Below are 22,782 nucleotides of genomic sequence, written 5' to 3'. Positions count from 1 at the left end.
GTTGAAATCTTGAATTGGATGAACATCAATGCGCTGAGGTGCAGCTGGCAAGATCGTAGTGATTAATGCATTCCTGAAACCAGATCTTGCCACTTCACCATATGTACCATAAGAGGAGTCTGATTTCATGTAGACCCTGACTTATTAAAAGCACAACCTAAATGTGATACAAATAGAAGCAGTTTTTCTAAAAAAAAAAAATAAAAAAGAATGAGAAAAAGAAACTTCCAGTATGAAACATCAAACTTGATATTTTGCTTCGTTATACAGAAGTACCACAGCTAAAGAAAAATGAAAGAAACTAAAATTGAACCACTGTTAAGTCTCTTGAATGTACAACATGATTGCCAAATGACAGCCCAGTCAGACCGTAACTTACAGTGAAGTGTGGCTAATGTCAGGAAGAAGGTGTGTGTGTGTGCGCGTGTGTGTGTGCGCATGTGTGTATGTGCGGTGAATGACTGGTATATCAGTGCAGTAAGTGTTTCGAGGGGCTGGGGTGAGGAGTTAAAGGTGGGAGGGGAGAAGGGAAGAAGGTGAGTGAGGGAGGTTTTTTTTTTTTTTTTTTTCTGCTGCCGTTACACGTTGGTGGATATTTTGTATTTGGGCGACATATTGCTTTGGAACCAGATGAAGCTGAAAATGACGCCCATGGTCTTGGGGATCCGCTCGTCGTATGCGAAGCTCATGGCCTCGTGCAGCGGGACCTTGACCACCTCGATCAGCTCGCCCTCCTGCGGCTGACCTCCGCCCTCGCCCACGCGGTTCTCCTCCGACACCTCGGCGTAGAACATGGTCTGCTTGGCACCAGTCACTCCCACACCCGACCTGTGAGAATAGGACATTTATATTTATTTCATTATTTAGCAGGAGCTTTTATCCAAAATGAAGATTAACATTCAAGATATATTGCAAAGTAGACCTTAAGTAGGACCTTAGGAAGACCACCTTGTTTCAAACAAATTAACTTTATTCGTTTATTACTTACTATTACTTACGTCTGTGTTTGTGGTACAGAAACATATACATGAAATAAATGTCTAAATATGAGGCATTAAGATCATGAAGGTAAGATGTTCTGTTCTGTAATCTGTGAATCGATGTGTGCACCGGCGTAGCTGTGTTGCTGATGACCCAGCGTTTTGTCTGTTACCTCTAACAGCTCAGCCACAGGGGGTCTGCCGCTCAGCCTTGTCCCTAATGAGCAGCACACTAAGAGAATGAGCTCAGCCGCTACATGGCCTGCTACGCCCTCTTCCACACACACACACACACACACACACAAAGTGCACACACACACACACACGCGCACACACACACACACACGCACAAGCGCACACACACACACGCACAAGCGCACACACACACACACACACACACACACACACACACACACACAGACGCACACAGACGCACACACACACAGACACACACACACACAGACACACACACACAAACAAACATCAGCCGCCATCATCTATCCACCCATCTTGTGCGGCTGACTAACAGCTCAGGCCGGTGTGTCTCCTAGGGGTGTTTTGACACGGCGGCTGCCCGCCTGGCTGGGATGAGGAGGTCTAAGCACGCAGCCCTAGGGGTCCTATACAGGTATGCAAGCAAGCAGGCAGGTACCTCTGGACAGACAGGCAGCAGGTAACATTACACTACCAGCGGGTGCTTGCTGCCACCACGGCTCCATCGTCTCCGTCTCTGTCTGACTGCCTCACCTGAAATGTTGTCATGGAGGCAGCCATGGAGACCTTTCTTCAGAGCCAGCAGGGCTCGGGGGAGCTGGCAAATGGATGACTGCCACTTTCCATCATATTTGTAAAAAAAAAAAAAAAAAAAAAAAAAAGAATTTTTTCCCCACCTCCCTCACACTTGTGTTACTGGAGGGGCAAAAAAAAAAAAAGCACCACTGCGGTGGTGAATTCAGACCACCCAATCAGCCTCTACAAATAAGCACCAAATCCAAGTCAATTAGAGGATGAGATGAGGCAAACGGTTTTGTTCCTTTGCTTGTGTTCAGCGTCTTCAGTCTAAAGCTCCTCTGACTCAGAAAAACTAATAACCCGTGTCATTTGGCTTGTAGGACCAAGAGAAGAAACCGCACGACAATCCCTTCAGAAGTCCTCAACCAGAACATGAGAAAACATGAAAAGCCCTTCTCAGAAATCCTCCCCGAATCATAGAGATGCCCTTTCCAGGGAAAGAAGAAAAAAAAAAAAAAAATAAAAAAAAATAAAAAAAATAAAAAAGAAATTAAATATATATATATATATATATATATATATATATATATATATATATATATATAGATAGAGAGAGAGAGAGAGAGAGAGAGAGAGAGAGAGAGAGAGAGAGAGGCAATGTTTTGACAGCAGTGGAAGTGCCCAGGTTCTTCCCACAGACAGTGGCGCAGACAGCTAAGAGGTTTGTCTTTCTCTGCCCTGTCAAGTGTGTGTTTGTGGAAGTCCTGCTCCGAGGGAGGCCGGGGGCAGAAGCCTCGCAGAAGCATGGCGGCTAAACAGTTGTGTTCCCGTTACAGAGACGAACCATAGGTGCTCCCACCTCCAGGTATAACCATTTCATAGGGGTATATGGGAGGAGGAGGACGAGGAGGAGGAGGAGGAGGATGTAGAGATGGAGGTGGAGGTGGAGGAGGGGGTGAACAGCCACCCACGGAGCAGGAAAGGGTCTCTGTGCAGACAACAACAACAGAAGAAGCGGAAACTTGTTCTTCCCCGACCATCATTTGGGGGGGGGGGGGGGGGTCTAGGAGAAGCCTCCGGCATCGTGGCAGTATAGGGGACTGGGCATCTCGCATCCATCAAAGTCAGTTTCATCTACTGTACAACACCCAGGATATCGCCAGGCTGACCTTTAATTTATACCATATACTGAACATAGTCCCTTTCTAAGCGCTGTTTGGAAAATGATGCCAACAAATGACATAAAACAGGATGAGGAGATTCAACTAAGGGTCTCATGGGTGAACTGCTATGTAAACAGTAACATGTTAACTCTGTATTTACTTTTAATAAGCCTGCCCGTTGGTAATGCAGAATTCCTCCTACGTGGTGTTTGAAACCTCTTCACACATTCTGCCAATGGGTAGGAGCTACTGTTGGCAACTTAGCATAAATAACGTTTCAAACATGACACCATTGCCAAACTAGAAAATATAGCAGCATACAAACTAAACTGCTTTCCACACCAATATGAACTAAAGTTAGCAGGATGACAAACTTAAAAACACCTATTGAAACAAAGTGTTGGCAGATTTGTTTTTATTGAATTACAGCTCCAAAAAAGCTTTTTCTGACTACACTGATGTGGCTCTAAAACGGGTGTGTGAGTGAGGGAGCGGTCAACATCACCATGAAAAAGGCAAAATCTTTCAACAATATTCGGTTACATTTTACTTGAAGGTATCTACATAAGAGTGACATGACACTGTTATGAACGTGTCATAAACATTATAAACAAGTCATAAACGTTTATGACATAGTAACGCTTATGACATGTTTTTTTGTCATGACAAGTTAGGGTTAGGGTTATGACAGTGTCATGTCACTCTTATGTAGATACCTTCAAGTAAAGTGTCCCAATATACATGGCTTTAGATCTTTAGAGATTAACTTTTCAGTCAAACACCACAAAACAGAGCAGGTTTACCTGGGATGATATTTAAAGCCAAGCCCACCTGAGGAGCTGAGAAAATGTAAGATATCAACAGAGCTGCAGAAGACCTTCACAGATAGTATCAGATTTAGCAGAGCCTGACAAGACTTTGGCAAGTGATGTGTGTCGAGATAACAGGATAGAACTGTGCAGCGTAAACAAGGACAGTAAACCTTCTAAACAGAAACACAGGAGTAGTGAAGCATCATAATAAAAAAATAGTGTCAAAACTCAAAGTGTCACTATCCACATTTAGACCAATTTCTTCCACAGGCGTGAAAATGGCAAGTGTGCCCCATAGACTAAAAGTACATGTTTTGTATGCAAATGAAATCAAATGGTAAGCGCTCTTACTGTAAGCCCAATATTTTCCATGTAAAAAAAAACATAATTGTAAATGTGGATATTCCTTTTAAGGCAGATAATTGCTCCGAGTCTGTAAAGACTTGCTTGAACTTTGGAAGGGCCACTTAAGCAGATGTTTCCCAAAACATGGTGCTACAGAAACCACCTGCGGGAAAAATGCCTCGGAACATGAATGCAGAGTTTAGGGATCGTAAGTAAGTATCCATGTGCAGTGTGTGTATGTGTGTGTGTGTGTGTGTGTACATGTGTGTGTGTGTGTGTGTGTGTGTGTGTGTGTGTGTGTGTGTGTGTACATGTGTGCGTGTGTGTGTGTGTGTACATGTGTGTGTGTGTGTACATGTGTGCATGTGTGTGTGTGCGTGTGTGTGTGTGTGTGTGTGTATGTGTGTGTGCAAATATGTGCCTCTAACTTCACAGATAGCGACAGAGTTAAGCTAGGTCATTCAGTTACATAGGCTGCTAGGGTTCTGTTAGGTCACTGCTTAAGTAAAGTAGCAGATGCACTTGTGTTTACGCATGCACAGACCATCATCTTAAGAGAAACCAGATAAGATGTAATACCCTCCTCTCTCCTCCCCACTTTGCCTTCAGTCACCTGTGTCAGACCACCTTAGGGAGATCCTGCAATAAGGTCACCTGAAAGAACCAGGCCACTAAAGGCAAAAAAAAGGACTCAAGGCCTCACATGTGTAAGGGATAATGTATGGATAATGTATGGAACGCCGGTTATCATCGGGAAAGTAAGTCCCGACAGGAACCACATCTTTCTTGTAAACAAAGGTTTCAAAATGCTGTTTACTCCGTTCTAAAGAAGATACAAGTCTGTGTCATTTAACACTGACACCATCAGTGCAGCCATTGATTGTGTTCAACGGCGCTCCTAACCGTACTCCCCTGTCTGTAAACCTATAAAGCCTGCCCCCATGGCGTCAAGCGCAGTTGTGACTTGTTCCTGGGTTTTCAGCGATTTTGGAGTGCTTACCTGTAGGAGGTGATCTTCCGCAGCTTAGTGACGGGCACGTCGTAGCCGCACTCCTCCAGAACCTCCTGCCGGGCGATCTCCTCCAGCGTCAGGTTGGGCTTGTCCACCAGCCCCGCGCAGAGCTCGTAGGTCACGCCGGCCGACACCGGGGGCTGGCCAGGGGCCGCTGCGGCGGCGGCGTCCTCGCCCGCTTTCTCCCCGCCATCGCTGCCGCCCTCCCCAGCCTCGGAGGCCTCCGGCTGGGCCGCCGCGCCGGCCTCGGCCCCTTCCGCTCCCTCTGGCTGCTCGGCCGGCTCCGGGGGCTTGGGCTTGCTGCGCTCCCATTCACACATGTACACAGCTGCGGAGGAGAGGAGGGCGGAAGAGATGATGCTTGACTTCTATTATATGACTTTGAAGTTGTAACTTATCCATGGTGTATGTATTTAAGTAATTAATGGTGAATTTAACACTGTACAGTAAACAATTGTGGTGTAGAAGAAGGAAGAACCTGTTTTGTAACCTTGTCTTTATTGGTAATCTAAAGCACATATGCAGGAAGAATTTTAAGTAATAAGTTAAGTAATTAAGTATCCATCTATCTATCTACTCAACACAATCAGTGTTCAGCTTCCTTCTTCTTAAGGGTTTCTACTTCTGTCTCCAGAACCCTCGGTGCTTTAAAAGAATTGCCCCCCATTTCTAACCACCCAGGAGCAGTTTTATTGGTAGATAACCCATGGTACTATTAAGGCCAGGTGTGTGTGTGTGTGTGTGTGTGTGTGTGTGCACGAGTGAATGAGTGAGTGAGATAGAGGGAGAGAGAGACAGATGGAGTGTGCTTGTGTGTGTGTGTGTGTGTGTGTGTGTGTGTGTGTGTGTGTGTGTGTGTGTGTGTGAGTGAGTTAATGTGTGTGTGTGTGTGTGTGAGTGAGTGAATGAGTGAGACAATATGTGTGTGTGTGAGTGGAGTGAGTCAATGTGTGTGTGTGTGTGTGTGTGTGTGTGTGTGTGTGTGTGTGTGTGTGTGTGTGTGTGTGTGTGAGTGAGTGAGTGAGTGAGTGAGTGAGTGAGTGAGAGAGAGAGACAGAGGGTGTGTGATAGGCCAGAGCTATTATAGGGAAGCTGATATGGCTAAGCTAATACTTTTACCACTGGTTTGTTCTGTTGATAGCTTTAATGAGAACATCTCAGGACTTCCTTCCTAATGACTAAGTCTAGCTGGTATGTTAGACAGGACAGCAGTGATCTGGGTTATTGTTATTCCAAGTCCACAAAGAAACAGGAAGCGCCTATCCATCACATCCCATACATAAGTAGTTTCAGATGCAGATTAGAGGTGTAATAGCTGAGACTGTTTGCCATGGTAGTGTGTGTGTGTGTGTGTGTGTGTGTGTGTGTGTGTGTGTGTTCAAAAGTATTACCCTTTCCACCATCACTGCCTTGATTTTAAATAAAAATAATAATAAAAGAAACACTTGCCATTGTTCCCAGGGCAGGAGGAGAGAGAAAAAGAACATGAACAAGGAGGAAGAGAGAAAAAAAAGGAGTGAATAGAAAAGAGAGAAGTCCCTTTTCAATGAGCTGCCTTTCCTTCCATTCTGAGGAGCGGGGGCGCCGTCCCTGGCGACCAGTGGCGGGAACAATGGCCGAAGGGAGGGTGGGGGGGGGGGGGGGAGGCAGGTGGGAGGCGGTGGAGGTGGAGGTGATGTCAGGGGTGGGTGTGGGTGCAGCGCGGTGCTCTCACGTAGCCTATGATACAATCCCCCTCACCGCTCCGAAACAAGCCGCGAAAAAGGGAAAAAAAACATCCACCATTATGTAGCGGCGGCGGCCATTGTTTTCTCAGCCGAGGCCGAGAGCAGGGGCACTAAGTTCTGTTTTCTCTTTCTCCCTTTCGCCCTCTCTCCCTCCCTCCCACCCACTCGGTTTTCTATAGACTCTCATCTGTACTGTATTGTGCTGTGTCGTGTTGTATTGTATTGCATTGGGGTGGGGAGGGAGAGAGGCGGCATTGTTGCCGCGCATGGAAACCAAACAGGCCAGATCAGTGGAGAGGTCACGGCGGCCATGATTAAACGATAGGGTCCCGATGACCCGCACGCCACCGGCAGGTTTAGGCAGAGACTTTCTAATGAGGAGACAGCACTCAAAAAATACTCCATAGAAATGCATGGGGCTACTTTGTCACGCCAATATGGCCGTTGTCTACACATATCCCACCACTTCCTCGGCAAAACGTCGACATGTGAATACATTGAGCCAATCATATGGTGTGTTGTGAAGACATCGTGCCAATCATGTGTTGTGATCTCGCCGCTGGAGCAAGATTGGTGTCGTGAAGCCTTGCGCACGCGCGCAGTTCGACCCAAAGACTGTGCCCGATGAGTGCCCATAAAACGTTGGTATATGGCCGCCGAGTGGAGGGACTTGCCTAAAAGGACTTTGGTTTAGGGTTCTGAAGGGGGGTGGTGAAGGTGCGGGTGGCATTAGGGGTTGTTAGGTCACTGGGTCACTAGGCAATGTTAAGGGTCACTTTACAAAGCTAAAATATTCATAAACGTGCGATTAATATTTAGTGTGGACATATGAGCAGTTTCTGCAGTAGTAAGACTACACGTTCAGCTCTCAGTTTCATTCTATGTGTGAGTGTGTGTACTTTCACCATACCGCTGTCTGTGTGTGTGTGTGTGTGTGTGAGAGCTTGTGTGTGTGCGTGCGTGCAATGATTGGTATAAAGTGTGAATGCGAACAGCAACTCCACGAGTCATCACTCGGTAGAATGTGGGTAGGAGGAAAAGTATGCAATGTGTCTCTCCTCCGATCGTGTCACAAGCATGTGTGTGAGGGTGTGAGTGCTTGTGCCAACATGCAAGTGAGGGAGCGTGAGAGGGCCTTTTTAAGAGTGAATATAGGACAAGCATCTTCCCTTCATTTCTGCACTAATTTCTGCTAATTAAAAAAGTAAAGAGATTGTTATGAAATGAAATACATAAGACCGGGCCCTGGGAGGTTTCCGGAGAGTGCTCTTGAATTGTCGTCAAATGACAGAGAGACTCTGAGCATCCTCTCTCCCTCTTAGCTACCATGGTCGACTTTTCAATGCACAACTATTATGGTCAAAAGAATTCAGTGTAGGATATTACTGTGATATCTGCAGAAAATGTGATCTGGAACCATAGATACATTTACATATTGACTTTACACGTCTCTGATATGCATCACCCTAGATACCGTTACTATGCATGCATGCTGTCTTGTTTGGGAGAAAACTATTTAAAAAATGTCTTGCAGTTGGAAATCTCACAAGACTCCCTTGGTCTGGGGTTTTCACACACATACCTGGGCGGAACTGCTTGACCAAGACAAAGCAGTGGGAGGTGGTGTTGAAGATCAGCACCGACACACTGGAGGAGGAGAGGAGGAGTGGGTGAGAGAGGGAGGAGAAGGAGGTAGAAATGTAATTTAGTTATTCATTTATTATTGTCTGAATTTCCCCATTCGGTTCCTGTAAAACTCATGTCATGTCGGTATACAACAACACACACAGCCGCTTACACAATCGTATAAAACACAGGTCATGATGTTGACTCATCTTATGCAATGTGGCCTCATAGCACTTGTCTCGTAATGAGGATGTGTCAGAAGGTGGGGGCACACACACAGCTGAAAAACCACACACACACACACACACACACACACACACACACACACACACATTGACCGGGTCATTTGCAAGGGATCTGACTCCCCCACCTGTAGTCATGCACAATAACTGCATTTCCAAAGCGTGAGCTGTTCCTCTTTGAAAATAATTTTACAAAAATACTGAGGATATTACTACACTATAGTTTATTGTATTGTAACTACTAGGGCAATATTGCATCTGAATTTGAACTTTGGCCAATCATATTGTATGTTTTCCAGGTCTAAGAAACATGGAAAATGTTAGCTTATATTTCCAGTGATGCCATATCCACATTTTGAAAGTTCAGCTCATGGCTTTCATCAGGAGAAGCAAAAACTCCCTCAAAACAACGAGACTTGGGTTAAAAAAGGAAGGAAGTGCAGGCAACCAAGTCAAACATAAGAGGAACACCACCACTCAGTGATTCATCAGATATGGGCCCCCGAATTTGGGCCAACAGTAACAGGTAGTCAAGACTGCAGTGTGCATTACGTTTTTTAATTAGCCAATAAAACAACTTTTCCCTTTTAACCTCTTTGTCTTGAGTTTTATCTCTCTAAGCAAGATCTCGGATAGTTGCACACAGTCCTGCAAACACAGAAACGTTTGGGAGTTGTTGAGGGACAAATTGGGCATCGCTACCTTCTAGAGCGGACAGGCACTACTGTGGGGGTATTATTAGCCAGCACTGGAGTGCAGCTTCTGTAGCTAATGGTCAGGGAATCAGTAGAAGTTTGGGTAGCTTGCTAGGACGGTGCAGGTTATCATCCTAAAATGCTGTCCGGTTACTTTGGTTTCCTCTCTCTATCTGGGATTGGGTGAAAGGGAAACCCGCTTCCAGCCCCAACCCGGAGATAAGCTAAAAAGCAGGGGTGATGAATCAGAGAGGAGGTGGAAATCTGAATGGCCAAACTTCTGGAAGTTGGCTTTGGTTTAGCTCAGGGACTGACATGTGAATGGACAGTGTGGATGCTGTGTGCAAAACAGTGTGTGTGTAAGAGAAGCTAGTCTATCAATTATATCACCTCAAGACAAAGCAAAAGGTTTAAGTGTGTTTGAGAAAGTTAATAGAATTAATTTGACCCTTTTTTGAGCTCCATCTAGAGAGAGAGAGAGGGAGAGAGTGTGTGAGAGAGAGAGAGAGAGAGAGAGAGAGAGAGAGAGAGAGAGAGAGCACTTCATGCAGTCCCTTTACGTCAATCTGTGGGATTAGAACCCCCACCCCTAACACCACCCCACCCCACCCCACCAGATCTGATCTCCCACCACCAGCCTTCATCTTCAGCCCTCACATCAGCCGGGTGACACGGCTCTCACTCCTCAGGAGGGAGACAGCCTGAATGGCCTGCCTCTTTAAGGGCTCTCCCAATCAGGGGATGAGAGGCAGAACACAACACAACAGAACAGAGTGGAGAGGGACAGAACCTAATCTTCCAGATGCATGCTGGGACATCACAGCCTGACGCTGGCCTACAGATGCACGCCAGGCTAATTCTCCAGCTGAGCCGAGCAGGGCTGAAGCAGCAGTCAATAGTTTTTTGCTGACAAATAAGCGAAAAAGGGTTCTGTGGTGAGAGAGGTCACCCAGACAACTGACAATAAAATCTATTTATTTATTTTATTTATTTAATGTTGAAGTCACACACCCACTATTACTGAGGGCTTTGAACACTTTTGTTTCTCTGTTTCAGGCCTTTTTTCCCTATTAGTTTACATGTTCCGACCCTGTGAAATAATCAAATAAAATCATTAACATCCTCTCATACACCCATTTACCACTCAACAGCATACACCCATCCATCACTTCCTGTCACTCACAAAATGTATCTATTTAGCTCTAATAATAAGACTTTAATGACTCTTTCCCTCCGACGGTCATGCATCCATCCCTCAACAGGGCAAAAACAAATGGGTGATAAACCAAACTTTCTCCTGTGTTATCGTTCCAGCACTATACTGTATCTTGGGCATGTTTCCAGGCAAAGGGTAAGGACAGCTGCTGGGGATCTGGATGCTTGGGTCAAGTAGACTCAAGTGCAGACACAAAGGCTTCACACAGATAAGGTGACGTGACATGACGTGACGAGACGGAGACAGCTACAAGGATACAAGGAGGTTTATTTGTCACATACATAGCAATACTAACGTAAAGCATGTAGTGAAATTTCGTTTGGTGTTAAGTGTGAAGAAAGAAAGATCAAGAAATATTTTAATAAAGAGCAAGAGAATAAAAAGTGCAGTGTGTGTACAGTCCATGTGCAAGTGTGTAATAAAAAAAAATACAAAAATAAAAAGTTTATATAGTCTTGTGTGTGTTCAGGATACGGATTGCTTGAGGATAGAAGCTCCTCCTCAGTCTCTCGGTTCTGGTCTTGTCTAAGGAGGCTAGGAGAATATGTGACGCAACCCCTGACTCAAATCATTATTTCATCAAGTGGTGTTTCTAGAACAAAATGGTCTGCAACCCTACATGAACAATATCTGCTCAGGGGTGTACACAACAGACATTGTGTACCAAGTATTGTACTATATATATATATATGTAGATATTTTTTCTTTCACAGAGAGACCAAGGTCTTAACAATTGGCTGTAATTCTGTTGTATGTTGTGTTGTCTTCTAGGAAGTGCATGTGCCCGAGAATGAACGTGTTCGTAACTTGGCACGTGTGTGTGTGTGTGTGTGTGTGTGTGTGTGTGCGTGCTCTGTGCGTAACTTTGAATGAAAGTATGTCTGAGTGTGTGTGTGTTTGCTTGTGTAAGTGTATTGTGTGTGTTTCAGGTTGTCTGTGTATTTCAGTGTGTGTGTATTAGATTGAGTGTGTGTGTGTGTGTGATTGTTTTGATGGCAGTGGAGACGGAGGGCCGCGATGCAGTGTTGGGAAAGCGGATGCGTCTGCGGGGCCAGGAAGCCCTACCCTCTGTTTCCCATGCTGAAAAGCAGCGGGGCCAGAGATTACTACTCGGCCTGGACGGACACACACACACACACACACACGCACAAGACAACACAACAAGACGAAAACACACACACACACACACCGTGATGCAACACAACAAAACGCAACACAGCACAACCAGACACACACATTTGTACAACACGTGTGCCCCAATGCGCACGCAAACATGTGAAAGACAAATGAGCAGCAAAAATTCCCACGTTAGCTAATATCTCACATCTCACTGCTCCGCACAGCACATAGCATGCAGGCTGCAGGAACAATACGGTGTGTGTGTGTGTGTGTGTATGCGCACAGTTAAGAGCCGGGGGCTGGGAGAGAGCCCTATCACGAGGGCCACTGGTGAGAGCCAGTTCAGTCTAGGCGCCTGATTAAGGAGACCTCTGTTCCATTTTAAGGAGCTCTATCTAGACAAGATTGTCTCTCACACTTCTTGCGTACCCCTCCCCCACCGCCACCCATCCTCCCCCTTTCCCACCTCTAGCTCCCTCCTTCTCCTCATCACCACACTCCTACTTATTCCCAGGCTCGCTCTCTCTCTCTCTCTCTCTCTCTCTCTCTCTCTCTCTCTCCAAGATTATTGGAATTATCCAGATCGATGTTTCATGTAAAATAGAACTGTCCCATATCAGGTAACATGGATTTAAACTCACCCAAGATGGGTGAATGCTTGTGGTCATGTTGGCTCCTTTAATGCTGTGGCCTCGATTAACCGTTTTAAATCCACCTGCTGAGCTTCCTGCATCTATACGGAAGAGTTTTGTAACATTTTTGTGGATGGGAATGACTGGCTCCCTCCTGGAGTCCTCGATTTGCCCCTGGGTGAAGGGGGGCAAGGTCTTATCTATCTCGCTAGCAACGTAAAAGGCAATTAGACTTCAGTCTGCCCAGAGGTTGTTATACTATACATACAACACGGATCTGCCATGGGTGGACTTCGGCCTCACATTGCTGAGGGCCAAGACTGAGATGCTTTTACGACAGGCAGCCGTTTCTCGGTTCAGACCTGGCCTCAAAATTTGTACAGCTCGACCCTTCAGGCCTGGCGTCACTACAGGGTGTCTCGACCAGAACACTATGGCCTTGATGAGCCTTTGTTTTCTAATCCTTAAGGGAGAGTGTTGCATCTGACAACATTGTGTCCCTATTTACCCGTGCGACAATAACAAAACTTGGTCACCTGCTTGGCCATTAATGAAAGACACTGGCGCGCTGTATGTGATGTTGTATCCTCTCTGAAAGGATGGTAGGAGACACACTACGAAACCCTGAAGGCAAGTTTTCCTGGCTACCTTTTTAGCTTCGTTAACTTTTTTTCCTGATGGTGGTCCAGTGGATGTCCCATATCCAGACATACGTATTACTACCCTTAACAACCCTCCATATAATACTACACAGAGACTGCTCTCGCTTAAGAGGATGGCAGGCTAAAATTTTGCCTGGTGCGTGAATTTTAACATGCTCAAAGACTGATTCTGTTTCAGTTTACTTTGTACCATTTTGTATCACAGCTGTCACCTTCATGGAGGGTGCTGTATAAACGCCCCATCTCGAAACAATCTGGTGACTTTCAGTGGCATGTTCTACACAGTGCCATGCCCACAGGTCTTTATTGCAAAATGTGAGAGCTGATTTTTCTGCCCCGCGCAGGTTTTGCAATACACTGGATACAATTTATCACTGCTTGGAGACTGTTTAAATCGTTTTCTTTTCTCCAACTCATGGAAGTGGTTTTTGCAGGCGGAAGGTTTTTGGAAGGGTAATAGTCCTAAAAATTGGGTCAAAGTCTCTCTCTCTCTGTCTGTCTGTCTGTCTCTCTCTCTGAGTCTCTTGGCTCCCTCTAGCTTGGACCTTAAGTCTCTAAACTGACCCGAAACAGGTACGCTCAACCTCTGCCCACCAGTGTGTGTGTGTGTGTGTGTGTGTGTGTGTGTGTGTCTGAGATAAGGGGGTCACTAGCTCCGACACTGGGCTCCAGCGTGTAGCGTTCTGCTGCTTGCCACTTCTCTCCCCCAATGGTTTTCACGGACCGTTAGGCCAGCGCTCTCTTCCGGAGCTTTCCGGTTCAGCTGAGGGATGATGGGGCTGCCGGGGATAAAACAGGGGCCGAGAAAGAAAGAAAGAAAGAAAGAAAGAAAGAAAGAAAGAAAGAAAGACAGGGAGGGAGAGAGAGACCACCAGCTCCAGTACCAGCATTAGCTGGCATTTAAAAACTGAGGGGCCTCGACTCCCATCCAGAGACTGTATGCCTGACCTGCTACTCTACTGTAGGACTGCAACTAACCATTATTTTCATTGTTGATTCGTCATTTGATTGTGTGTCTATCTTAAAGACTCTACCTGTAGTAATGATGGGTATTGCAAGGTTGCATTAGGCATTCCTGCTTGCATACGCTTTAATAGATCACTCTTAGACAAAGATAAACACACATAACCCCCCCCCCCCCAGGGGCTTCTGTCCACGCAAGCAGCTATTGACACCAATCCAGTGTCCCTCCTAGGACCAGTGGCCATTGCAAAGACCTGCAGCAGTGGCACTAATGAGCTCAACAGATGCTATGCTTAATGGCTTTACCTTTCAACTCCTCTAACAACCTTCACCCCCCCAACATACACACAGCATACACACACACACTCCCCCTTTCTTCTCCAGCACCATGGTCAGAAGGACACTCTCCCATACACGATCAAAACAGCAGCACACAAACAAACACACTCCGTCAACAAAGAGAACAAATAGTGAAACACACACACACACACACACACACAAACACACACACACACACACACACACACACACACACACACACACACACATATGGGCTGGTCCTTGAAAGCAAGAGTGATTTGACATACACGTAAACAGACCTGGTCACGTACAGGATGGTCAAGCAATGAAAACATCCACATTTGTCACCAACAAAGACACACTATCACTATCACACACACACACACACACACACACACACTTGAGACTGATCAGGCATGAACCTACTTTCACAAGCAACACACACACAAACACTCACATCAGCATAAGAATACATCTTTCAGACTTTCAGATGTCCTCAGCCATGATCTTCCTGTCTCTGTCTAGCGCTCACACACACACACAAACGCACGTACGCAAGCACACGCACGCACGCACGCACGCACGCACGCACAGCTATACGGTGTCAAAAAACATTTGCTCTTCACCCCCTAAGAGCTCCATCAGCAGTACCGCTCTGTGAGCCCACAAATGACTATACACTAGATCCATACTCTTTGTCCTCTTTCTGCCTTTCATTTACTCATTTTCACTCTTTGCTACCCCTTTTTATTTGAAAATATGTCATGGTTTCTCTCCATTTTTCTCTCCTTCTTTCTTTCTTTCTTTCTTTCTTACTCTCTCTCCTCCTCTTGAGCATGTTTCCCATACAAATGTCCCTGGCCCTTTTTTCTCACAGTGGCAGGCTTCAGATATGATTTTGGAGAACAAAAGGCCATTTCAGTGTTCCATATCCTCAGAGGAAGAGCCCCATAACTCTTAGTTTCTAATGATTACCTCTTCCCACCCACAGCACTCCTTAACCTTGCAAGGATGACGGGAAGAAAAAACTAAAACAACCCCAAATCCCCCAAACAGTTGAGAATAAAAAGAAAAAGATTTGGACCAATTTGTCTGTCTCTTTCTCTCCCTCACTCGCTCTCGCTCATTGTCCTGTTTATGGATGTGTGTGTGTGTGTGTGTGTGTGTGTGTGTGTGTGTGTGTGTGTGAGATTGTGGTCTACAGTGCTTGTCTTGTGGGCCTACATGTGTGTTTCTGTGTAAGTGTGTGTGTGTGTGTGATGTGTGGTCATGGTTTATAACTCAGTGTGATCTCTCCATGTTTGATGTGTGTGTGTGTGTGTGTGTGTGTGTGTGTGTGTGTGTGTGTGTGTGTGTGTGTGTGTGTGTGTTTTACATGAATTAAGCTCTGCTGCAGGGTGAGTGGCTTCCGGTGTTGGCACTGAGGTGACACATTCCAGCTCCACTGCCACCTGATGCTCCAGCGTTTTTACACTCTTCCACTACAGCCAGCCATTGTTGTGACACAGCAACAATGGATTATACGCAACGAGTGTGTATCTCTCTCTCTCTTTCTCTGTGAACATCAGAATGTGTGTGTGTGTGTGAGTGTGTGTGTGTGTGTGTGTGTGTGTGTGTGTGTGTGTGTGTGTGTGTGGGGGGGGGGGGGGGGGGTGTTTACGAGTTACAGTGGAATTTGGAGGTAGGAAGGATGTACTTCACAAGAATAAAAAAAAGAAGTGGATGATGTGAGGATAGAACAATCCCCTCCCCTCCCCTCCCCTCCCCTCTCCTCTCCTCCTCCTGTTGTTCCCTGAGGTGGCGGAAGAAAGAACGGTCCCCAATCATGAGCCTGGAGGCAGAGATGCGTTAAAGCTGGGAACGGACCTCCCTGCTTTTTTGTCAATTGCACTCACAAGAACGAGACGGAGTAGATCAAACCTACAGGCGGAGTCTAGTACGAATGGGGAGTTTGTTATGAGCACAAACATTAAAAATGAAAAAGCTTTCTGCATTGCGTCAACAATGAAAAAAGAATCGCAAAAGGTTCAAATCCGTCACCCAAACACACATAACGATTCCTGCCACAACGCTGCGACTATCATTGACTTTCTTGAATTTCCCATAATTGTCACAGACTGGGGTGCGTTTCCTAAAACCATAGTTGCTAACCTGTTAGCAACTTAGTTGGTTGGCAATGGGAAATGTTTTGGGAAACGCGCCCCAGGCCGGTAAAGTCGGACATCTTTCCCACGCTTTTCCAATAGGCACAGATGTATAACTGAAGTGTCGTTCTTGAAAACGTCTCCACGGTAGCCATTTTGAAAACCTCTTCATGTTAAGACACACAATGAATCTAGTTTTTTTTCTCCCTTTTCACAATTACAGATTGTGTTTGATGTTTGCGTGGGTGTTCACCTCTACATCTTTTGATAGTAAAATACAACCCACTTAGATTGCATGGAATCCACCCCCCCCCCCCCCCCCCTCTAGGGTTTCTGTTTTGGTGTTTTGTGGATGTTTTGGGGTCATTTTAATGTTTCTGGGCGGCCTCTTGAGCCCTAGGAGCGACCAGAGATAAAGGAGACAAAGACAAGAGGGAGTTCGGCTTTGAGGTGCTTGACCTTTGACCAGCCTGCACTGACCCACAAGAGGAGGCCGAGTGGCGGCGTCCTGAATGGGTGCAAACCAAAGGACACCCTTATGCCAGTGGTGGGGGCGATTGGAGAGGAGTAGTGTGTGTGTGTGTGTGTGTGTGTGTGGGGGGGGGGGGGGGGGGGGGTCATTCTAATGGTTCCCAACACACACACACACACACACACACACACACAGCTAGCTCAAAAAAAGACAACCAAACAAACAAATCAATATGGCAATTACACACAAATTCCAAATATGATTGCTTCCGTAAAGGAAGCAATCATATTTGCTAACCTTTGTGAATCACAGTTCATGGCATACATACCTATCGTGGGTGCGCATGAAGTCCCAGTACTTCTTTGTTCCATTCTGTGGACAAAAGAGAAAACAGAAGCCTGAGGTGAACCCCACATGTGACAACAACCCATTGCATTCAAATAGTGTTTTTCCAGACGCCCAAAGCGTATAATTTACTGTATAATTTAGTTATAATACCCAGGGAGTCCTATGACATTTTTAGTGCAAAGAGGAAGCCTTTCTGACCTTACAATTTGGCATCTCAAAGCAACACAAATCAAGTCAGAACACACCAAGAAGGTTATCTGGCTTCAGTACACAGTACCCTCCAGAATTATTGGCACCTCTGCTAAAGTTGACTAAAAAGAGGAATATAAAATCATCTTTTGAAAATTGATCTTAATGCCTTAAGTAAAAAAAATGAGGAAATATCCAACCTATAAGGACACCAATTTTCTTTGTGAATGAATAATGTATCATAAATAAACTAGAATGTAATGCCAAAGGAATTACAATAGTGGATGGAAAGCTGCTAAAGTTGGTGGGGAAATTCCTGAAAAAAAAAAAAACATTAAATCACTTAATCTTTGAGTTCATACAAACCCTCGTACCAAAAGACCTTGTGTGTCAAGGCGTTCTTGAGATATAACACTCAAGGTGTTTTTCACCTTGACATTTGACCTCCAACATCAATTCACTTCATCTTTGAATCCATACAAATACTCATACCAAATTTCAGGCATGTATGTCAAGGCATTCTTGAGATATCGCACTCAGTGTTCATTGACTTGACCATTGACCTTCAACATCAACTCACTTCATCTTTGAGTCATACAAACACTTGTACCAAATTTGAAGCACATGCGTCAAACCGTTCTGGAGATATAATGCGCAAAGCATGAGATATGGCTGTTACTTTTCTTTTGACACACGGGAAACACTTAAACAGGATGTGTAGTTTTAGGGAGCACCAGATTGTATGCATTAGAAGCTGAGACAGTTGATTTCACAGGTGACACCTGTGTCAGTGTTCTAATTAGCCCGGGAACTACTCTGGGAGCTTAACAAGCGCAGCTGCCTTTAGGCCATTATGACATCACAGCCTTTGAAGTCTAAGGGGGAAAATTGAGCTTTTTAACATTTTTAATCCCCTATTTCTTATTACATGTCTGTACGTTAAGCGGTTAGAGTCGCATTAATTCTTGAGGGTTTTTTTATGGCGATAGTTCAGTCCACATCAACGGGACGGACCAACCTAGCCAACCTTGACCATGCCTGGGCTGGTTAAGAGTATTTTGGGTACTGGATATTTCAATGTGGTAATATGGTGGCAGCATGGAGGGGAGTGTCTCCAGGACGCTGGTTTCACTGTTAAGCCTTCATGAGGTGTCGTGGGCCTAACTTAACAAAACATCGGTGAATGAGGGTGCCCACTTGATAACCCCAATGACATGCCGCATACTATATACTGCTGTTGGATGGGCCATTTGTATTGTGCTTGTGACCATTTGTTGGCGGATTTGTGGGTAGTGTGCTTTTTAAAGTTAAACTTGAGCAGGGGCTTCTGAATGTGTTTTTACCTTGGATGTTGGCACAAGGGATTTTAACATCTAATCCTGTGTATTAATGTAATAATGAAAAGGTAAAAAGAAAAGGTTATAATAATAATAATAATAAGAAGAAGAAGCCAGGAGATTTCAAGATAGTGGATTCCATCCACTATAATAAATGTTCTTCCTTAAAATACAGGGGTCATAAGTATTGGCACCCCTATGTTAAATGTCCATAGAGGCAGGCAGTAAAGGCCAGTTATTTCATGGATCCAGGATACTATGCATCCTGATAAAGTTCCCTTGGCCTTGGAATTAAAATAGCCCCACATCATCACATACTCTTCACCATACCTAGAGATTGGCATGGTTTTATTTCAGTTAGCCTATTAGCTGGTTTGATTTGCATTGAGCTAAACGAGCATTTAACAATAAAATCATGCCAATCTCTAGTTGGTTGGATATTTCCTCATTTTTTACTTAAGGCATTAAGATCAATTTCCAAAAAAAGGATTTCATATTCCTCTTTTTAGTCAACTTTAGCAGAGGTGCCAATAATGGGGCAGTCGTGGCCTACTGGTTAGTGCTTCGGACTTGTAACCCGAGGGTGGCCGGTTCGAACCCTGACCAGTAGGCACGGCTGAAGTGCCCTTGAGCAAGGCACCTAACCCCTCACTGCTCCCCGAGCGCCGCTGTTGTTACAGGCAGCTGACTGCGCCGGGATTAGTGTGTGCTTCACCTCACTGTGTGTTCACTGTGTGCTGAGTGTGTTTCACTAATTCACGGATTGGGATAAATGCAGAGACCAAATTTCCCTCACGGGATCAAAAGAGTATATATACTTATACTTAATTCTGGAGGGTACTGTAAATCCAAAAGAAATCCATTTCCCGCCAGAGAATTAATTTAAAATAAATAAATAAATAAATAAATAAATAAATAAACTTCAGGGGCAAGCAAATTACTTTTTGTTCAGATGGGCCCTCAGTTATTTCTGAGGCGTTATGAAAAAGCAGAAATGCAGAAATAATAATCCTGTCTTTACCCCAAAGCAGCCAGCACAATACCACACAAGCACTTTCCTGACTAAGAGGTGCATCCATGCCACATTAATTCACATCTAGCATGTCTAGTGTAAACACTACCAAAAGTCATCATTACAAATTAAGATTCATCTTAAAACTGACACTTACTCTAATGCTAAACTAGGTGTCTGGCACTTAGGCAACAGACACGGATGGCTGTGCTGGTCGCAACCCTTCCCAGAAAACATCTTCAAATCTCGCAGCTGGCATTCGAAAAATGCACCTTATCCTCATGCTCCGTCGAGCCTGGCGTCACCTGAACAGGCCTGGGCCGCTAGCTGGATCGGTTAATGAGAAACAGGGCTCGAGCTAATGGCAAACGCGCATGATTAACTGGGAGGCGCAAGTGCTAAAACGAGCGAGGATGGAAGTGTCCACGCATAACGGGCCATATCACTCTCGCAGGCAGCGGTGGGTGGCAGGTCAAGCGTGGTCGGCACGGGGCCAGCAGGGTCATGTTTGCTGTAGGCCACGCCGCCACCTGGACTAATGGCCCGGATCGCTTTGGCTCGAAAGTGAGGCCGTTTTGGAGGGAGGGTGAGGGTTTTGGAGGGAACGGGGGAGGTAAAAATAGGAGTTCCTTTCTTGTGTTGAGTGCTCAGGGTGCAAGCTACATTTCCTTCTAACGCTATGTGCAAGTGATCAGCAAAAATCTGCATTACTTTACAAGGTGTACTGTGTACTATCCAGCAATACACATAATATGAACAAAACACACTGCCTTGGCAACACTGTGTGTTTCTCTGTGTGTGTGTGTGAATATGAGAGAGGCTTGTGCTGTATTAAAATGTTTCTTAGCTTAAATATCACCCCGCTCACCACGACTGTGTAATACTGTGTTAAAACCAAATGGCCTCGATCCAGGCAAGCAGTGCAGTGTACAGCATGCATTAGCCCTACAGGAAGTTTGAACAGTCTGGTATGAGCAGGGTTGTAGTGGAGGCTAAAGGCAAGTGAACGCCCTTCATCCACCTCTGAAATTTCAGAAATAGGAGTTTATCCACCTCTCAAAAGAATTTATTCACCAATTGCAACTTTTAACATTCAAAAATCACACTATTATCCACATTCACAATATGTACACTCATCAACATTGTTGGTATTGTTATAAACATTGCACAGTAACATCCACCATCGTCAAACATGCTCTGAATGCCTTTTTTATGAGTATGAGCAAAGGGTAGCAAAGGTGATGAAAATATCACCTGCTGGGGCACATACGGGGGGGGGGGGGGGGGGGGCAGGGAATGTGCCCATATCATCACTTCATAGTCATAGGAGCATATTTGTGTAGGTGTTAAAAAAAAAATATTCTCTAAAGGGGATCAGCGAAAAGTGGATAACAAGTCACCATGCCTTAACAAGCATGTACTTGAGAGCATAGTTGTGGAGGTGGTGGTGGACATGTTTATTCATAAGGGCCCACACTCATAACTTACACAGACACTTTCAGAGAAGACAGTCTGCATGGAAGTCGATCGCAGGGCTCATAAAATCTCAACTACTACAATACATGCAAAGTGTTTTGCTTTGACATTCAATCCCCACAATGAACAAACAAGTACCAAGGGGGGGATGTTGTTAATACACAAGTCGGCCACTCTGAGTCCAGGCCTGAGATATGTTTTGCAGAGACCCTGACTGAATCAGATTAGGGAGAGACAAGATAATCTGAAAGAGCCAGCGCAGCGCAAATTGTGCGTTCTTTCCCAGAACCACCCAGGGAGAGGTTGACGAAAACTTGCAGTAAGGTGACACACGTGGCCACCGTCAGAGGAGATGTTGTGGGAAGTGAAAAGACTGAATGTGATGGCAGACCCCCTGAGAGAGGAGAACAGTAGAGGGAAACAAAGACCAATTCCTTCGTGAATTTAAAAGCAGTCTCTCTTGAGTAATTCTGCATCGATCGGTCTCCAAAACGCCATTATCAGACCTTTACATGGCCTTTATCAGTAATCAATTGTTTTATTAAAGAAAATGCAATCATAAACGTTTCAGAAAATTGCAATGCAAAGAGAAAGGTGAAAAGAGCAAGCAATCGATCGGATTTCTGGGATACATGCAGAACCAATCACACGACTGCAAACATGAGTCTCTGTGTGAAGCTGGAAAATAAAATAGATTAACATTCAGTACTGTGAGTGTTGTGATATTTTGCCATTTATGGTGCTGCATTTCATCAGAGACCACAAAACAAACTTTAATCTTTAAATTATTTCTATGCAAAATGTACATTGACCAAGTCACTACAATAATAAATAACTTTCTTTATTACTGTTAGTATTTTTCAAAACGTTTCAAATTTGGTGTATTCCTAAGAGCTTAAGTTGGGGAATTAAAAAAGTAAAAAGCGGGCGATTTCACGGAAGTCTTGTCCTCCTACCTCAGTACAAAGGACCAGCCTGGACAAGCACAGGCTTCTTTGGAGTGTCCACGTCGAAAGCGCTTTCGCTTCCATCTTGGCCCTTTTTAAGAAGTTTGGAGAAGTAACTGGAGAAGAAAAGCTCCATTTGTGTGCTTTGCTCCGCTTGGGCAACGCTCAAGGACACATGAGTGTGGATCAAAGCCCCGGGCTCAGCAGACACCGTGTTTCAGGGAATGACGGATTCCCCACACCTCAGTGAAATAGTTCCAGCTAACTTGCAGCAAAAAAAGAAGCGCTAATCAATGACTACACTATAGGGTCTCGAATAAAAGCTGGATGCTGACAGGCAAGAATACGGCGTGACAAACCACACAACGCCCAAGGCTTTCAACCTCCGAAGCCGACTCTGCTTCAGTAAAATGACTCCTATATGCCTTCATCTCAGACACGGGATCCTCCACCATCACTCTGTCACCTAACTCCCCACTGAAGCGAGCTATGACTCACCCAAGGAGTGGAGTCACACCTATGCATGGAGTGAAGCTCAGCCTTAGCCATTAAAGGAGCTGAGAGAGTGCCTACATCCATGCTGTTGCTGTTGTTATTGCCCCTTTTATCAGGCCACTAAGTGGTATTTCAA

General features: G+C 45.1%; 1 protein-coding gene across 1 annotated transcript in view; it reads right to left on the bottom strand.

The window, feature by feature from the left end:
• Positions 1-231: 231 nt before the first annotated feature.
• Positions 232-22,782, bottom strand: part of nudt14 (nudix (nucleoside diphosphate linked moiety X)-type motif 14) — a 34,328-nt gene continuing 11,777 nt past the window's right edge. The window contains exons 2-5 of the mRNA XM_042095645.1: positions 17,171-17,214; positions 8,354-8,418; positions 5,033-5,372; positions 232-828 (exon numbers count right to left, since the gene is read on the bottom strand). Coding sequence (XP_041951579.1) covers positions 579-828; positions 5,033-5,372; positions 8,354-8,418; positions 17,171-17,214 — 699 coding nt within the window. The 3' untranslated portion in view covers positions 232-578. The remainder of the gene's footprint in view (positions 829-5,032; positions 5,373-8,353; positions 8,419-17,170; positions 17,215-22,782) is intronic.

The sequence above is a fragment of the Alosa sapidissima genome, chromosome 6 (genome assembly GCF_018492685.1).
Source record: "Alosa sapidissima isolate fAloSap1 chromosome 6, fAloSap1.pri, whole genome shotgun sequence".
Classification (NCBI taxonomy): Eukaryota; Metazoa; Chordata; class Actinopteri; order Clupeiformes; family Clupeidae; genus Alosa; species Alosa sapidissima.
Note: the sequence above shows the minus strand (reverse complement) of the source record. Positions and strands in the feature narration are given on the sequence as shown.